The sequence below is a fragment of the Panthera leo genome, chromosome A3, assembly GCF_018350215.1.
Source record: "Panthera leo isolate Ple1 chromosome A3, P.leo_Ple1_pat1.1, whole genome shotgun sequence".
Lineage (NCBI taxonomy): Eukaryota > Metazoa > Chordata > Mammalia > Carnivora > Felidae > Panthera > Panthera leo.
In genome coordinates, this window is record NC_056681.1 from 100,357,399 (window position 1) to 100,374,806 (window position 17,408).

At 39.3% G+C, this 17,408-nt stretch overlaps 1 protein-coding gene across 10 annotated transcripts in view; it reads right to left on the reverse strand.

Moving 5' to 3' along the window:
* Positions 1–14,664, reverse strand: part of IMMT (inner membrane mitochondrial protein) — a 41,240-nt gene extending 26,576 nt beyond the window's left edge. For all 10 annotated transcript variants that reach the window (XM_042932923.1, XM_042932916.1, XM_042932915.1 and 7 more), the window contains exons 1-3: positions 14,511–14,664; positions 1,279–1,352; positions 344–533 (exon numbers count right to left, since the gene is read on the reverse strand). In XM_042932923.1, coding sequence (XP_042788857.1) covers positions 344–533; positions 1,279–1,352; positions 14,511–14,555 — 309 coding nt within the window. In that variant the 5' untranslated portion in view covers positions 14,556–14,664. The remainder of the gene's footprint in view (positions 1–343; positions 534–1,278; positions 1,353–14,510) is intronic.
* Between the last annotated feature and the right edge of the window lie 2,744 nt (positions 14,665–17,408).

The window sequence follows — 17,408 nt, forward strand, 5'->3', positions numbered from 1 at the left end:
ATGTTTATGTTTTTAGTGTTCTAAGTCACAGCTTGATAGCTGCAACAGTGAAGGCTGTCAGAGAACACTCTCCGTCCACAGGGCAGACACAGTTACCTCTGCCCAATCGGCCTCTTCCATTTACCCTCGTGTGCCATGCAATTATTTTCTATGTGGTGGGTACTTAATGAGAACCCTCAACTCCAAAGGGATAAAAATCCAACTCTACAGATTAATGTTAAAGAAAACTAACAAACACACATCTGGAAAATTCTACTTAATTATACATATATTTTCAAGATGAAAACAACATGCTTTTACAAGTACTCCGTAGGATAAACTGAAATATTTTTATGACTCTTACCGGCTTCTTTGGCAATGGAACAGGATAAGGTGGGGAACCAAGAACCATCTCAAAGAGTTTGTCTGAGTAAGGTATGGTTTTCTCTACACTTTCCCGAAAATGGGAATCCCATTTTGCATACAGGATAGTGCCACCAATACCTCCACCAACAAACAAAAGGCCAGCTCCCGCAATTTTGCCAGGAGACAACCTAAGTGAGAGAAATAGGAAACACATTTATATTCCTTGGCTCTCCCACACCAACTTCCTTAGACCAATGGTAAGGGTCTTAAAGACCCCTAACCTCTACCTCTCCACTGCTGATTCAGATTTCAGCAGCCAAGTTTATTTCTATAGCTGCACATCATCTTTCACTGATTTGCTTTAAAACATATCTGCAATAGAAAATAACATTTATGGATAACTACATTTTTTAAGTACAGTAATATCTAGAGTAGGCAGAATTAAGTAACCTTAAAATTCAAGACGTTAAAAAATTTTCAAGATGTCCACAATCACAAGATTTCCTCTGAACCCAGAAAAGAAATACTAACTTTCAAAGCTCCTCTCTCCTTAATAACATTTCTGTAAATACAGTAAAATAAACCCTTTACAAAAGAAAGACAATATAAATATCAAATAAAACAAACACTTTTGAAGTTACAATGTGCTAAGTACTAAATAGACATCTATTTGCCACAGAATGGAAGACAGCACATGAGGGAGGGAGGCTGTCTACCTTGGATGTCACCTAACTACAAAAGAACTAAAAGGAGGATCATAACAAATTTTCACCTACAAATAAATAATGCTCCAAAAATATTACAGCAAACCTCCAGTGTCTGTACCCCTTAACAAAAAAATTTTAAGCAGCTATTCCCATATTCATGGAAAACACATACGCACACACATCTGTCATCAACAGCTAAAAGTCTGTTGACAGGGAGACCACATACCTAGAACTGCCTGAAGTAGAGTATCTACGGCATGGTCGTAATGGACGTAGGACAAACTTCCCACAGAGACAGCTCTAGAGAGGAAAGAGAAAACGTCACAACCAATGCACAAGGAATCTGGGATGCTTTTAGGGTGGTAACTCAGATGAAGAATTTTTATTACAAATGTCTTTGTTAAACAAAAAATTATTTTACTTTGAGAAATTAACTTATAGACCCTTAACAAGAGTGATGCTTCCAGTACCCCAAGGTTCAGGTTAGATAATTTTTAAGATTAAAAAAATTATCAGATTATGATCAATTAGCACTTTCAAGTGTTATGTATGCTAATTATTTCTTGGACACAACTGGAATTTGCCATATGCTTTTCTAGTTGGCAAGAAAAAGTAAAACAATAGCATAAAATATCTATTTTTACTTTGTAAGCTTTAGACATCTGAAAAATCACCCATACAAAACACCACATTGTAGGATGTATACAAATCCATTCAGGGGAGAGATCCAATCTTAGGTTAATTTATCTAGAAAAATTTATCTTATCCCGTCTATACGATAACTATGGGGCCAGTCAATTCCCAAAGACACTCATTTAAATCTAAAAGTACATCTTGGTTTTTGCATAGTGTATAATTAAACTAAAAGCCAATAATTTTAAGAAAAAAATGTCAATGTTGTAAATGCTCAGTAATTACCTCCATGTAACTACTAATCTATTTTTACCTGAAAGCAAATGATCAGACCAACACTTTGAAATTTGTTTTAATCAAAGTAAAGCACATAAATGCAAATGTTTCTTAACAATATGCAGATCCCTTAAATAAAACAAATGAACACGTAGCTAAATACCATTGGGGAAGGTTTTGATAAATTTAAAGCTATTCATAGCAATCAATCTGAAATTTCAAATTTATTGCATCAACAAAATCTTTCTTTATACCAAGTAGAAAATCAAACTGCAACAAGTCAAAGGGGAAAAATGTGTTCTCCAGGTTTCTTGATGAAATTGCATTCAAAGAATGTCAGAAAAACACAAACTTTCTTTTAGAAGTATTGATCAAAGGACACATAAAATTACTCTAGAATTACAGTTGCAATTTACACTCTATTTGCCAAAGCCTAAAGGTAAACATTAATGTCACAACACGTTTAGGAAAAAAAACAAAACAAGCAGCTAGATGTTTTACAACATGTAAAGCAGTTATAGTCGGTATTTTAAAAGTATTTCAATTGCTACCTAACATCGAGAATTCTCAACATCTTTCTACTGCATTTAATAGAAAGGCATGTTTTCCTACTATTGTATAAAGTGGGTTATGTAGAGGCGCCTGGATGGCTCAGGTCATGATCTTGCAGTGTGAGTTCAAGCCCCACATCGTCGGGCTCTGTGCTGACAACTCAGAGCCTGGAGCCTGCTTCGGATTCTGTGTCTCCCTCTCTCTCCGCCCCTCCCCCGCTCATGCTCGCGCTCTCTCTCTCTCTCTCTCTCTCTCTGTCAAAAATAAAAATAAACATTAAAAAAAAATTTTTAAAAAGTGTGTTATGTGGAAGTTTAAACAGAACTGCATCTACTTTGATAGGTCAACAACTCCATCTTGTTGACTTAGAAAAGAAATATTAGGAAACCACTAAAGTTGTATTTATTTAAGGTTCTATTCTTTACTTTCAGAGGTACAAAAAAGTATTCGAGTCAAAAGTTAAGATACTTTTTTTTTTTTTTTAATTTTTTGAGAGAGAGAGCGCGTAAGCAGGGAAGGAGCAGAAAGAGGGAGACAGAATCTGAAGCAGGCTCCAGGCTCTGAGCTGTCAGCACAGAGCCCGACATGGGGCTCAAACCCATGAACCGAACAGTGAGATCATGACCTGAGCCGAAGTCGGCCGCTCAACCAACTGAGCCACCCAAGCACCCCTCATTTGTTTAGATTCCACACACAAGTGAAATAATGGTATCTGTCTTTCTCTGTTTTGACCACTTTTAAATAAGACTGAACTTCTTCATATTCTTTTCTCTTTATATATAAAGAGAAATTAGCCATGTGTCTGCTAATTCCAAATGTTTTTATCCAGTTTGTGATCTGATTTTTTCTTTGTTCATGGTAGTTTATGCCATGCAAAAAACTACTTTCATGTAGGCAAAACTATCAATCTTTTCTTATATGGCTTCTAGGTTTTCTCATATTCTTAGAAAGCCACCCTCAGATTATAAAGTAATTCTTCAATATTTCTTCTACTCTCATAGTTTCATTTTTTAAAATATATACATCTTTGAAATTAGTGTAAAATATGGATTCAAGTTTATTTTTTCCAAATGTCTATTCAGTCATCCCTAAATCATAGACTGAACAATCAGTTTTTTTCCAATAATTTGAAATGCCACCTTTAAAACACACCAAATGCCTTACTGCATTTAGATTTCTTATTTTGTTCCATTGATCTATACTAATTCTACAATGTTTTAACTACTGCATCTTAGAATTAGCTTTTGGGGCACCTGGGGAGCTCAGTCAGTTGAGCATCCAACTTCAGCTCAAGTCATGATCTCTCAGTTGTGGCTTTGAACCCCACGTCGGACTCTGTGCTGACAGCTCAGAGCCTGCAGCCTGCTTCGGATTCTGTGTCTCCCTTTCTCTCTGCCCCTCCCCAGTTCGCGCTCGGGCTTGTTCGCTCTCTCTCAAAAAAAAATAAACATTAAAAAAAATTTTAAAAAAAGAAAGAATTAGCTTTTAATCTGGTAGGGCTTGTCCTCTCTTAAGTACTATTATTTTTCAGAATTTTTCTGGATATTCCTTTTTTTTTTTTTTTTGAAAGCTGAGCTATCAAAATGCTTTCAATTAAACATACCATTATAAAATGAACCCTGACTTAAGAGTGTATTAAATGTGAAAAAAAAATTATCTTTTATGGCCAAAAATTGATACCAATAAAGTTTCCTACTTCTGTATGAGAAAAAAGTAGAAATGATGACTGTATCATGACTCAAATTTATAGGGTGTTTATCTAAACCAGTGGCTCTTGATTTTAAAAAATTTAAGTATCCTACTCATTAGCCAACAATATGTAGCATGTAATATCCTAAAGCAGTTGTAGAAGTCAGAAATTTATGGTTTTACCACCCAAGTATGAGTATGAGCCCATATACCATACGCAGTTTTAGCTATATTTAAAAAAAAAAATCTCTTCTAAGTCTCTTTTAATCTATGAGTTTTCCCTCCAATAATTAATTTATTGAAGAACCTGGGTTACTTGATCTGTAGAATTTTCCACAGACTAGATTTTGCTTAAGATACGATTTAACATGATCCTGTCTTCTGTATTTCCCGCAAACCAGAGTTAGAGCCAGACACCTGCTCAGACTCGGGTTTATTCTCTCTGGCAAAACTTTAGGTGGTGTCGTGTTCTCTCATCAGGAGGCACTCAAAGGCTGGTTATCTCTCTTTTTATGACGTTATCAACTGTGTTGATGTACAATGTCTAGATCCATTAATTTACTGGAAGTTGCAAAATGTGGTAATTCTACTATTTTTCATTTATTATTTGACATATTTTTCAAAGAGATATTTTTCCTCATCTACAGTTTGGTTACCCAAAGTACAGTTCATAAGGCAGGATAAATGCTTCTTTTTATCTTTTTATCTATTTTTATCCATTTTTATCCACTTATACTCTGATAATCACCACTTGTGGGTTTTAGGGGTTTTTGTTCATTTATTCATTATGACAAATTGTATTTTCCAAAAATTATTACACTTCCCATCTGACCTGGCTTTCCAGAACCTTGCCATTTTCCCCGGAACCTTGCAACTTCATGAGACCTCAAAAATCTCCTAACACAGCCCAGAAATCTTCAGAACTAAAATGTAATATGTTATTTATATAATCAATGTTTTCATTTGTATAATTTTTACCTATATAATACATATTATTTATTATTATAAGATAATAAATGATGTTATTTAATACCACTAAGTTTGGGGTAATCTGTTATATAACCATAACCAAATGGATACTTGTACCTAGAAGCAACGGGCTGCTGCAGTAAAACATCAAGCATGTGGGGTGGATGGAGGGTGAGAGTTGGAAGGACCTTGAAGAGACTTAGCAGAAGCCTAATGGTCTTCATGGAAACCACTGGTGAGGGCTTCAGAAAAGTGAGAAAAATGTTTTGGAAACCTGGAGGAAAAAGGATCTCTGTGTGTGGTGTCTGAAGTTTGTCAAAGTTGTCACCTGTGGTAAGGCATGACAAACAGAAAATTAGGAGCCATACCTAATGAACTGATAAGATTTAGCTAGAGAGTTTCAAGCAGAATGCTCAAGAGTACCAACTAGTTTCTTTCAGCAGAGTATAAGGATAAAAATGAGCTTCAAACAAGCCACAAAACCTGTCTAGTTTTCAAGTACAATTTAAAGGAAATATTAAGGAGCTAGGACTTGATAAGTTCAAAAATAAAACTGTTTCTCATTCTCAGCCTTTCCAGTCTGCAAAAATACTTGAAGACCTCAAAGTTCTAAGGAGGTGCTCTTCACACAATCTTTTCACACACAGAAAAGGCCCCTTGGGAATCCTAAGGGGATACTTCCACAGTCTTTTTGTTAAACAACAGGGCTACAGAGAATCTTAAGGGTTTTACTCCATAGCGGCCTCACATGGAGTCCAAAACGGCGAAGGGCTTAATCTTAATATTTGTGGGTGTAGCTTTTGTCTCATGGAGAAAACCCCAAAAAGACCCACAGGAAACCCAAAGTTAAGATAATAATATTTTCTGGAAAAGGAAGGATAATTCAAGGGATGAAACCAAGAGCCCAGAGTAGAACCAAGGGCTACGAAGGATCATTACCAACAAGTACAAATTAAGAAATCAGCCAACACGTGCTGTATGTAAATACCGCTATATTCCTCTGAAAGTTAGTTTGAACACCTGTTTTCAATTTTTTGTTGAGGTGGAATTGCAGGGTCATATGGTAATTCTATGTCTAACTCTGCATCATTTTACATTTCCAACAGCAATGTAGGAGGGTTCAATTTCTCTACATCCTGACACCTGTTATTTTCTGTTTTTATTATAGGCATTCTAGAGAGCATGAAATGGCTACTTCATTGTGGACCTGATTTGCATTTCCCTAACGTCAACAGATTTTTAACATCTTTTCATGTGTTTTTAATGTTTATTTTTGAGAGAGAGAACTCACACAGGGGAGGGGCAGAGAGCGGGGGGGGGGACAGAGGATCCAAAGTGGGCTCTGTGCTGACAGTATCAAGCCTGATGTGGCGCTTGAACTCACAAACCGTGAGATATGACCTGAGCCGCGGTCAAACGCTTAACCGACTGAGCCACCCAGGCGCCCCTCCTGTGCTTCTTAATTATTTATATATCTTGTTTGGATTAATGTCTATTCAAGTCCCTTGCCCCATGTTTTATTTGGGTTCTCTTTTAGTTGTTGACCTGTAGGAGTTCTTTACATATTCTGGATATTAGATCCTTATCAGATACATGGTTTGAAAATATTTTCTCCCACTCTTTTCACTCCTTTGATGAATAAAAATTTTTAATTCTGATGAAATCCAATTTATCTTTTGGAGTCATATCTAAGAAACCATTGCCACATCCACTTTGACCTCTATAGCTCTCTTTCTTAAGCAGCAAGTTAATCTCTCTATATAAACTAAATATCCTACTTTAACACACTTCTGAGTTCTGGAATTCCTTTTACTAATAATACTACATGATAATAACATCTAAACTTATGATGTAGAAAAACCTATACTGTTTCAAAGCAATCTGCCTTGACACGTAACTTTGTAATAAATATTATAAGGTTAGCATTGCTATTTCTAACCTATAGAAACATGATTTTTAAAAACTGATATGATAAAACATACAACTCCCATATTATGTTCTTGCACAAACCCTCTATTCCTTAGCTCCAAACTAACACGAACATACAAAAAGAAACCACAACCTGGAAACAAGTAACTATAATAAATAATCCCCTCACATGAACCCTATCTGGAGGTTCCAGGTATTCCCTCTAGATATTGCTGGTTGCTATAACTGATGATGTTTTGGTGGGTTTTGTCATAAGGATTCCTCCCACACAAACAAGACATCCAGAAGTTAATGCCCAGTTCTACATTTGAAATGCAGATTAGTATGTGACAACTTAAGTTTTTCTACAGTTAACTTAAAATATTTTATAAGAATCATGAAGGGGTGCCTGGGTGTCGGTTAAGCCCCGACTTCGGCTCAGGTCATGATCTCACAGTTCGTGAGTTCAAGCCCCGCATCGGGTTCTGTGCTGACATCTCAGAACCTGGAGCCTGCTTCAGATTCTGTGTCTCCCCCCCTCTCTCTCTGCTCCTTCCCCAGTAGTGCTCTGTCTCTGTCTCTCAAAAATAAACAAACATTACAAAAAAAATTTTTTCTTAAAGAATCATGAATTAAGGTTAAAAATATATCACACCAAAAAAATGCAGTAAGTTTGGCACTGAAGCAGCATTATCTCTCAGCATAGACACATTCTGTATCTAAGTACCCTTCAGTTACAACAAGGAAATGGCAGATATTAATCAATATGGCAAAAGAATTAACTTATCACTTTAATTTTCCCTGCATATATGTATGTATATGATTCATATATTCTCACTCGCATGTCTTAAGTTACAGTGTAAAATTTATTCCAAAATGGTTTGAAAGCCACTGGCCTAAAGAAATGAAAATAAGGAAAAATAAAAACGACTCTAGTATGGGTAAAAGCAAACAGCAAGCTTCATGATATATTAAACTACTTTCTACCGTGTGTGCTTGGCAGACATTACTACTAACATATTGTTTCACAGTCCTAATAAAAAAAAAAGAATTCTAGAAGATGACAGCTAAAAATGTCCACACACAAATTCAATCTGAAACTAGTCCTGCTATCAAACTGGTCATAAACAAACTGGCTTTGTCAACCCTCAAGAACAATGTTTCTTTCTCTTAAGTGATACACAGATAAGATTCTGTATATGCAGATGACCACTACCAAATGGATAGTTTGGGAGAGGGCTAGGCTAGGCTGAAAACCCAGGTCCTCCAAACACCCCCAACTCAACAAAGGTTGGGCCTGGTGATGCAGTCAGTACTGGGATTAAGATGACAAATGGTGTTAAGTCTGAGAAATAAACTGAGGAAAAACTAGAGCTCTGAAGCACATTTCTGGAAAGAAAGAGGACACAAAACAGAATAATTCATTTCTACTGAATATCTACACGTAAGGAATTTAGGGATAATAAGTCCAGACACAAATAATAAGACAGATGCCATGTGATGGTTAATTTTATGTCAACTTAGAGGGTGTTTTTGGAGGAGACTAACATTTAAATCAGTGAATTATGCCGTAAAGCAGATTGCCTTCAACAATGTAGGTGGGCCTCATCCAATCAGTTGAAGGCCTAACCAGAACAAAAAGACCAGCCTCCCCCAAAAGAGGGAGAATTCTCCAGCAGACTGCTTTCATTCTGGAACTGCACATCAGCTCCCCAGGTCACTGGCCTTCAGACTAAAACTGCACCACAGGCTCGCCTGGGTCTCTGCATACCAAGCCTGCTAGCTCCATTGCAGATGTTGGACTTGCCAGCTTCCAAAACTGCGTAAGCCAATTCCACACAATAAATCCTTTTATTTATATACGTATCCTATTGGTTCTGTTACTCTGGAGAACCCTAACACATGATCAGAGATTCTAAAACCTATGGGGCTTTAAGTGGGGTCACATGTACTCATGGAGATTAAAAAAAATTAACAGAAAATAATTTATTTTTTAATTCAAACATGTCATAAATATTTACTGAGCATCTATTAGGAGCTAAGGACTAGGGTCAGTACCAGAAATAGAGCAGTAAAGGACACAATCATGTTGTGGAGCTTACATTTTAATGTGGCAAACATGCGATAAATATACATTATGTCAGCTTTTGGTAAGAGCTATAAAGTAAATGTAGGGTAGGGGTAAGTTCAGAGGCATGCAAGGAAGGAGAGAGTGGTCAAAGTTCTATATTAGATAGGAGAGGCCTCTCTGAAGGGAAGGTGGTATTTGAGAAAATATCAAAATGAAAGAAGCTAAGCAAAAATGTGCGGGAAGACTTCAGGGCAAAAGAAACAGCAAATGAAAAGGCAATGAGACTAAAATAAAATAGGAGCAAAAGGTAATGAGGTATGCGCTAGAGATATCAAGACGGAACAAGGCAGAGTAGGAAAATGAAATAGGCAAAGAGTAGATCATGAAGGGCCCAGTGGGTGTGGTAAAGAGTTTATATTTTATTCTCAATGTGATAGGATGTGAATGAAGGGCATGCCATGATCCGTATGCTTTTAAAAAAAGACTTCATTAACTACTACATAAAGAATTGACTCTAGAAGGGCAACGGTAAAAGCAGGAAAACATTAAAGAAGATGAAGTTTGATGGAGTGGAAAGGACTGTGACAAATAGAATATTCTGGATAAAGTTGACACATCAAACAAGGAAAAGAAAATCTGAGTACAAAGCTCAAAAGAAGCTAGTTAGTCATCTGCTTCGGAATTAAAATTCTCAGAATTGATATAATCCCAAGTAAGAGTATATAGAGAGATGGAACAATGAGATCTCACTACACATGTATTAGAATGGCCCAAGTCCCTAACACTGACAATACCAAATGCTGATGAGGATGTGGAACACAAACTCCCATTCAACACTCCTGGGAATGCAAAAACGGTTCAGCCACTTTGAAAGATAGTTTGGCAGTTTCTTACAAAACTAAACATATAATACAGCAATCATGCACCTTGGTATTTACTGAAAAAAAGCTGAAAACTTCTGTCCACACAAAACCCTGCACATGAATGTTTAGAGCAGGTTTATTCGTAATTGCTAAAACTTGGAAGCAACCAAGATATCCTTCAGCAGGTGAATGGATAAATAAACCGTGGTACATTATTATTCAGTGCTTAAAAAATTAAAAAAAAAAAAACAAAACTATCAAGCCCTGAAAAGACATGGAAGAAAGTTAAATGCATACTACTAAGTGAAAGAAGCCAATGTGAAAAGGCTACATAGTGTATGATTCCATCTATAGGACATTCTGGAAAGGCAAAACTATGGATAATAAAAAGATCAGTGGTTGCCAGGAGGTGAGGAAAGAAAGTGATAAGTGGAGAATAGAAAATTTTTAAGACCGTGAAAATGTTCTGTACAATACCATAATGACTGATACATGTCATCATATATCTGTCCAAACCCAGACAATGTACAACACCAAAAGTGAAACCCAATGTAAACTATGCACTTTGGGTGATTATAATATGCCCATGTTAAGTTCATCGATTGTAATAAACGTTCTACTCTGATGGGGGATACTGACGATGGAAGAAGCTATGCATGTGTAAAGCTAAAACCGCTCTTAATAAAGTTAAGTACTGGGGCACCTGGGTGGCTCAGTTGGTTAAGCATCTGACTTCGGCTCAGGTCATGATCTCGCAGTTCATGGGTTCAATCCCCATGTCAGGCTCTGTGCTGACAGCTCAGAGCCTGAAGCCTGCTTTGGATTCTATGTCTCCCTCTCTCTGCACCTCCCTCATTCCCACTCTGTCTCTCTCTCAAAAATAAATAATAAAACACTAATTTTTTTTTTTAAGTCTTAATTAAAATAAAAAGGAAGAGAGATGGGAAAAGAGGGCCTTGGGGATATATTCAGAGGTACAAGGAAGACAGATTCGAGAGGAAAAAGGAAAGAAATGAAGGGTAAAATGAGCCCCAAGATACATGAGAAAAGCCAAAAGAGTAAAAAAAAAAAAGTTTCACAAAGCAACAATATCAAATGCTACAGAACAATTGAGGAGATAGTTAAGAATAAACTAATGGAGGTGCCTGGGTGGCTCAGTCGGTTAAGCCTCCAACTCTTGATTTTGGTTCAGGTCATGATCTCACGGTTGGGGAGATCAAGCTGTGCAGGGGGCTCCACACTGACAGCACGGAGCCTGCTTAGGATTCTCTCTCTCCCCCCTCTACTCCTGTTCGCAAACATGCTCTCCCTCTACAAATAAAGTTAAAAACAAAACAAAACAAAAAGAATAAACCAGTGAATTTTACAAAATACCAATTTTAAGACCATAAGAAAATGTGAATGTTGGGGCGCCTGGGTGGTTCAGTCAGTTAAGCGTCTGACTTCAGCTTAGGTCATGATCTCACAGCTTGTGAGTTTGAGCCCCACGTAGGGCTCCGTGCTGACAGCTCAGAGCCTGGAGCCTGTTTCAGATTCTGTGTCTCCCTCTCTTCTGCCCCTCCCCTGCTCACACTCTATCTCTCCTTCAAAAATAAACATTTAAAAAAAAAAAAAGAAAATGTGAATGCAAGCCAGAAAAGGGTTCATATTTTAGTATGAAGCTTTAGTCTGTTTTCTTCTAACTTCCTAATTGGGAGCCCAGTAAGTGGAAAATGTTTTGATGAAGGCAAGGAAGAAAAAATAATTTTGGACTTTATGCAGAAATAGGAGACAGAGCCTATGAGATCTGGGGGAGAGCTCTGTGTGCCTTCCCAGGCTGGAGTGTTGCATGGTCACTCAGCAATTCAGCAAGGGTCTGATAGGGGAGCTGGGTAGCTTCCCAGGGTCCTGGGTGACAGGTATCAGCTGTGTAACTTGGTCGTTTGAAGGGAATGCCCAGAACACAGACATGTCAGTGATTTTCATGCATTTTCCCCCATTACTACAGCCTCCCTGTATAAGCTCATAATTACATCTTCAGCCCTGGAGTATGTAAAGAGATTAGTATAGGGGCGCCTGGGTGGCTCAGTCAGTTAAGTATCCGACTCCGTTTCAGCTCTGGTCATGGTCTTGCAGTTTGGTGGGTTTAAGCCCCACATCAGGCTCTGTGCTGACAGCACGGAGACTGCTTGGGATTCTCTCTCTCTGCCCCTCCCCCACTCACACTCCCTCTCAAAATAAATAAATAAACTTAAAAAATTTTTAAAAGAAACTAATGGGCCTAGTGTATACTAGCCTATAGACCATATATGCATATACAGAATAGGCTGTTCTAGAATAGTCTATACTCCTGCCTCCTTAGTCTCTTAGATCTGTCTTTTGTGCTTGGATCAATTTCCTAAAACATTTTTATGTTACTTCCTTCCTCTGAAAACCTTCATTGACTCCCTGTAGCTTGAGAAGAAACCCAAAGTCCTTGACTGGCATCCACATTCAAGGCCTTCACAATTTGAGCCAAGGTAGCTTCCCATTCTCATTATCTGTGGGCCCTTGACAAGAAGTGTGTACTGTGGCCAGGCTCATCTGGTCACTGTCCCCGCAACAGGACTTGTGTTTCTCCTCCTTCATGATCCTATTGCTATCATTCTCTTTCGAGTGTGTCTGCACACCATCATCTCTAAATCCCCTCCATCCTGGCTCCCATCTCCACTGCTTTTGCTGATGGTGACATCTACCTATACTGTCATTGTGGCAATGAGATGATTGCTTTGTAAGTGTCTCAGGCTGTGCCATGAGCTCATGACAACCATGACACAACCTGAGGGCAGAATAATAAGATTGTGCCAGGAAAGGAGAGCTCCAAAGACAAACCAACAGTTCTGCCCTGAAAGGCAGCTCAACTTCCTCCATTCTTCTAGTCTCATTTGGGTACTGCATTAGGAGAGACACTAAGATGGTCCCCCAAATCCTCACCCCCTGTTAAGCCATGATCATTAGGGTTGTATGGCAAAAGGGATTTTGCAGGTGTAATTCAGGTTACTAATCAGTTGACTGAGTTCATCAGAAGGGAGGTTTTTCTGGTGGGCCTAGCCTAATCATATAAGCCCTTTACACGTTGGTCTAGAGATAAGAAGCAGGAAAGTTAAGGGAGACTTTTGAAGTCAAAGAGACAAGCTCCTCGTAGCCTGCAAGAAAGCAAACATCCATGTTATAAATTGGCGCTGAGGACCTTGTGGCAAGACACTTCTAACAGCCTCTAAGAGAGCTAGGTGAGAGCAGGCAAGAAAAGAGGAACTTCAGTCCTTCAACTGCAAGGGCCTGAATTCTGCCAATAAAATGAACTTGGAAGAGGACCCTGAGCTCCAGATGAGAACCATAGCAGCATCAACACCTTGATTGCAACCTTGTGTAGCAATGAACAAAGAACCCGGACCATCCATGACTGGAAACTGTAAAATAATAAATGGGTGTTTTTAACCTGCCAAATTTGTGGTATTTGTTATGCATCAATAAAGAACTAATACAGACCCTACTTTCCTAAAGAAGAAGCTGCTTCTATCCCGGCAACAAGTGGGGATACAAGCAAACTTAAAGGAAAAAAAAAAAAAAAAGCTGACTTTTACTATTTCTAACTCACTATGACCAGGGATTTTGTTCAATTACTGCCTGAGTAACAGTACCTGTTTTGCAATAATTTTTACAAAATATCAATGTTCTGCAAATTGTGAGCAATGTTAACAGGTTTACTTTTTTATTTCCAATTTTAGAAAATTACTTTGATAACCATGCAGGAATAAAAGTCACTGGGTGTCTAGGCTTCTTGGATGTCTGCCAAAGTTGTGCCAGCACCTGGAAAGATATATTCCTAGGCTAATCTCAGAAATGAGCCAAGGTCATGGCTCCTGTCCTTCCTTAGTACCAACAGTTTTTACTCCATAAACCACAACCTTTCATTTTTGTTTAGAGTAAGAATAGCTCAGAGAGCTCTCAGCTACAAAAAAGAAAGTCCCTCCCTAATAATTACAACCTTGACCCCTAAAGCGCGGACTCTAACAGTCTAAACATCTTATTTAAGATTCAAAAAGCCAAGGCTATGCATTTCCTGCTGGGAACTGTAGTTCTCCCCTCGACCTTCAACCACTGGCTGCGCGAAACCTATCACGAGCCCAACCGGCGACCCGAGAGCCGGCAGCCACGATTGGTCCCTGACTGGGGCAGCGCGGGGCTGATTGGATGACAGGTCCCCGAAGCCGTGCCTACCTTCCTGCGCCCGCCTACCCGCCACCGACTCCTTTCTACACCCCATCCCGCTTCAGCAATAACCCTCAAGTCATCCTGTTGGGCTAAATCCCCAACTAACTGCCTCACGGGTCCGCCCGGGACTCTCGCGGATGAGGGCGACCCTGACACACGCCTCTCTCCTGGGGCCTAGACAGAGAGAAAGCCTCCCCCATTTTCCGTTGGTTGCACGAAGTCAGCCTGACCACGCGCTCTCTCTCCTCGCGCCCCCGCGCTCACCTGGGCGGCGGCAGTCACACCCGATAACTGACAGACCCGCAGCATCTCGGCCGGGGGGACCGCACTGCTGGCGTACGCGGGAGCTACCGCGGCAGCGCTAGTAAGGGAGAGCGTGCGTGAGTGCGTGCCTGCGTCCGTGCCTCCTCTCCGCGCCGGGCGGGCGTACCGGAAGGGCAACCAACGTCGCTGCGCACGCGCAGCTCCCTCTCTCGACTCCGCCTAGGCGGCTCGGAGAGGGTGGGCCCTCCTCTGGCGGAAAAGGCGATTTCTCCTTCCGGGTCTCTCTCGGAATTCTTTGTAGCCCCAAGAAGGAGTTAGCTGGGGAATCAGGAGGGTGAAAGGGAGTCGAAAACATCAGTGCGGAAAACAGCTGTGATTCTTCGAACAATTCAAGCCAGAAAATATCTCAGCCGCCTCTTTCACCTGGATACTTAGTAGAAAGCAGTCGATCTGGCGAAAGTTAACGTAAACAATGGTGTTGTCTTGGTTTGCGTGTTCGCTTCATTTGGTAGCCTTTCTTGAGGAAGTCATCCTGATTACGGGACACTGAAGGAACAGTGGAGAGACCTTTGTGCGGCGTGTGTTTGTTGTTCACGTATCTAATAAGTGGTAGCGCAGAGATAGAAACCCAGATTCTTCGGGTTCCATCGCTTCTACTCCTAGATTAAACCACACTGATTTTTCCACCACGTTTTCATTTTACAAAAATAATTTTGGCCGCTTCTGTGGAATGGGTTGGAAGTTAAGGAGGTCAGTGCAGAAGAACTGTTCAAAGTGTTCCACTAAGTCTATACCCAAGGTTTGGCATGTTAAATACTGAACATAGTATTCTATACTATTAGCATTAATAATGATCTTATCATCAGCACAGTATCAAAGAAACTAACTTGCATAAATATTGTATTTACAAAGTACTTTCGGGTCTTAACTAGGTAATTTATTACAGTATGGTGTTGTTAGAGTTAGGGTTTATTACAGTATGGTACTGACCCCACTTGTAAAATGGAGAAGTAATTTGAAAATTACCTAAAATAATCATGTTTGTGTATGTTCGATGCTTTTCAGAGTACTTTAGTAATCACATTACACTATTTTGTATCACCATCACCTAACGGCCTACAGGGTAGTCGCCCGTTTTCTAAAAGTAATTTTAGCAATTAAATTGCAATCTGCCCATCCTATCCCTGCCCACTGCTGTCATGCTGGGTGATGCCAGTGTGATGACTTTTCTAACACCTTGGCCATAAACCTGTCAATTCCAAACAGCAATTTCTGTTCGAACCATTTGTGGCCCAGCTACATCTTGGACCTGAACATCCCTACCAACTTTTCCAGCTTCAAGATCTCAAGCTTCAAAATTAGTTTCCTGATGTCTCATTTAACCAAATCCTTAATCTTCATAACCTCTACATGCAATTTATGAAAACTTTTTTGCTTTAAAAGACTCCCCTAAAGTAATACACAACTTTTAAGTCACTTCTCTGCTCAAAAATGTGCAATAACTCCCATCGCCAGTTCAAAGAACATTTATGAAATGTCTCCGTACTTTTCCAGCATAGGGGAATGTTTTTAAGGCTCAACATGGCCATCTTAGGTGGGAGAGTAATATAGCAATGATAGTGGTCAAAGCTGATCACCCATTTACATACTCTAAAACCCAGAAGAACTAAAGGATAACCATCTCAATGGTTCTCAAAGTGTGAACTAGGGAGTTTGAGACCTTTTCAGAAGACGCATAAAATCAACACTACCTTCATAACATTAAGATAGTTGCTGTTTTCACTCATCTCGTAATTTTAAAGTAGATTTTTTCCAGAAGCTAGGTGACAAGTGATATCACAATAGATTGAATGCATAAGCAAATTTCAGAATCCAGCTTTCTATTAAACCAGATCTTAAAAGAGATTTGCAAAAGAGGTTAAACAATGCCAATCTTCTCACTAATTTTTTTTATCTTGAAATAGTTATTTTTCCTGAGTATATTTTGTTATAAAAATAATTGTTTTAAAATTAATTACTCAGTATGATAGGATAATTATTCCCAAATATATGTACATTTTCCTAATTCCTGGAACCTATGAATACGTTCGTTTACACGGCAAAAAAGATCTGCAGGTGTGATTAAATGAAAACTCTTGAGATGGGGAGACTATCCTGAATTATCTGCATAGGCCCAATGTAATGACAAGGGCCTTTATGAGTAACAGATGGGGAGAGGAGGGCCAGAGTCTGAAAAGGAGATGTGACAATGGAAGCAGAAGTCAGAGAGATGTGATTACTGGCTTTGAAGATGGAAGGAGGCACAAGGCGGGGAAGGCAGGCAGCTTCTAGAAGTTGGAAAAGGCAAGGAAACATATTATCCCCTAGAGAATATGCCTCCCCTTCTGGAGGCAGAAGGAACATAGCCCTAGATGTTTTGATATTAGCCTTGTGAAACCCATTTTAGACTTATGACCTACAGGGGTGCCTGGGTGGCTCAGCCGGTTAAGCATCCAACTTTGGCTCAGGTCATGATCTCACGGTTTGTGAGTTTGAGCCCTACATCGGACTCTGTGCTGACAGCTCGGAGCCTGGAGCCTGCTTCGGATTCTGCATCTCCTTCTATCTCTGCTTCTCCCCCACTTGCACTCTGTGTCTCTCAAAAATAAATAAATGTGAAAAAAAAATTTAGACTTATGACCTACAGAATTACAAGATAATTTGTATTGTGTTAAGCCACTAAGTTTGAGGTAATTCATTTCAGCAGCAATTGGAAATATAATTAAAAGCTCTCTGGGGTCCTCAACTTTTAAGCATGTAAGGAAGTTCTAAGACCTAAAAGTTTGAGAACCACTGCTGTCAATAAATCCTGTCTTTCTCTCTGGCTCCCTCTTGTCTCATCTTACCTCTTTGTGTTTG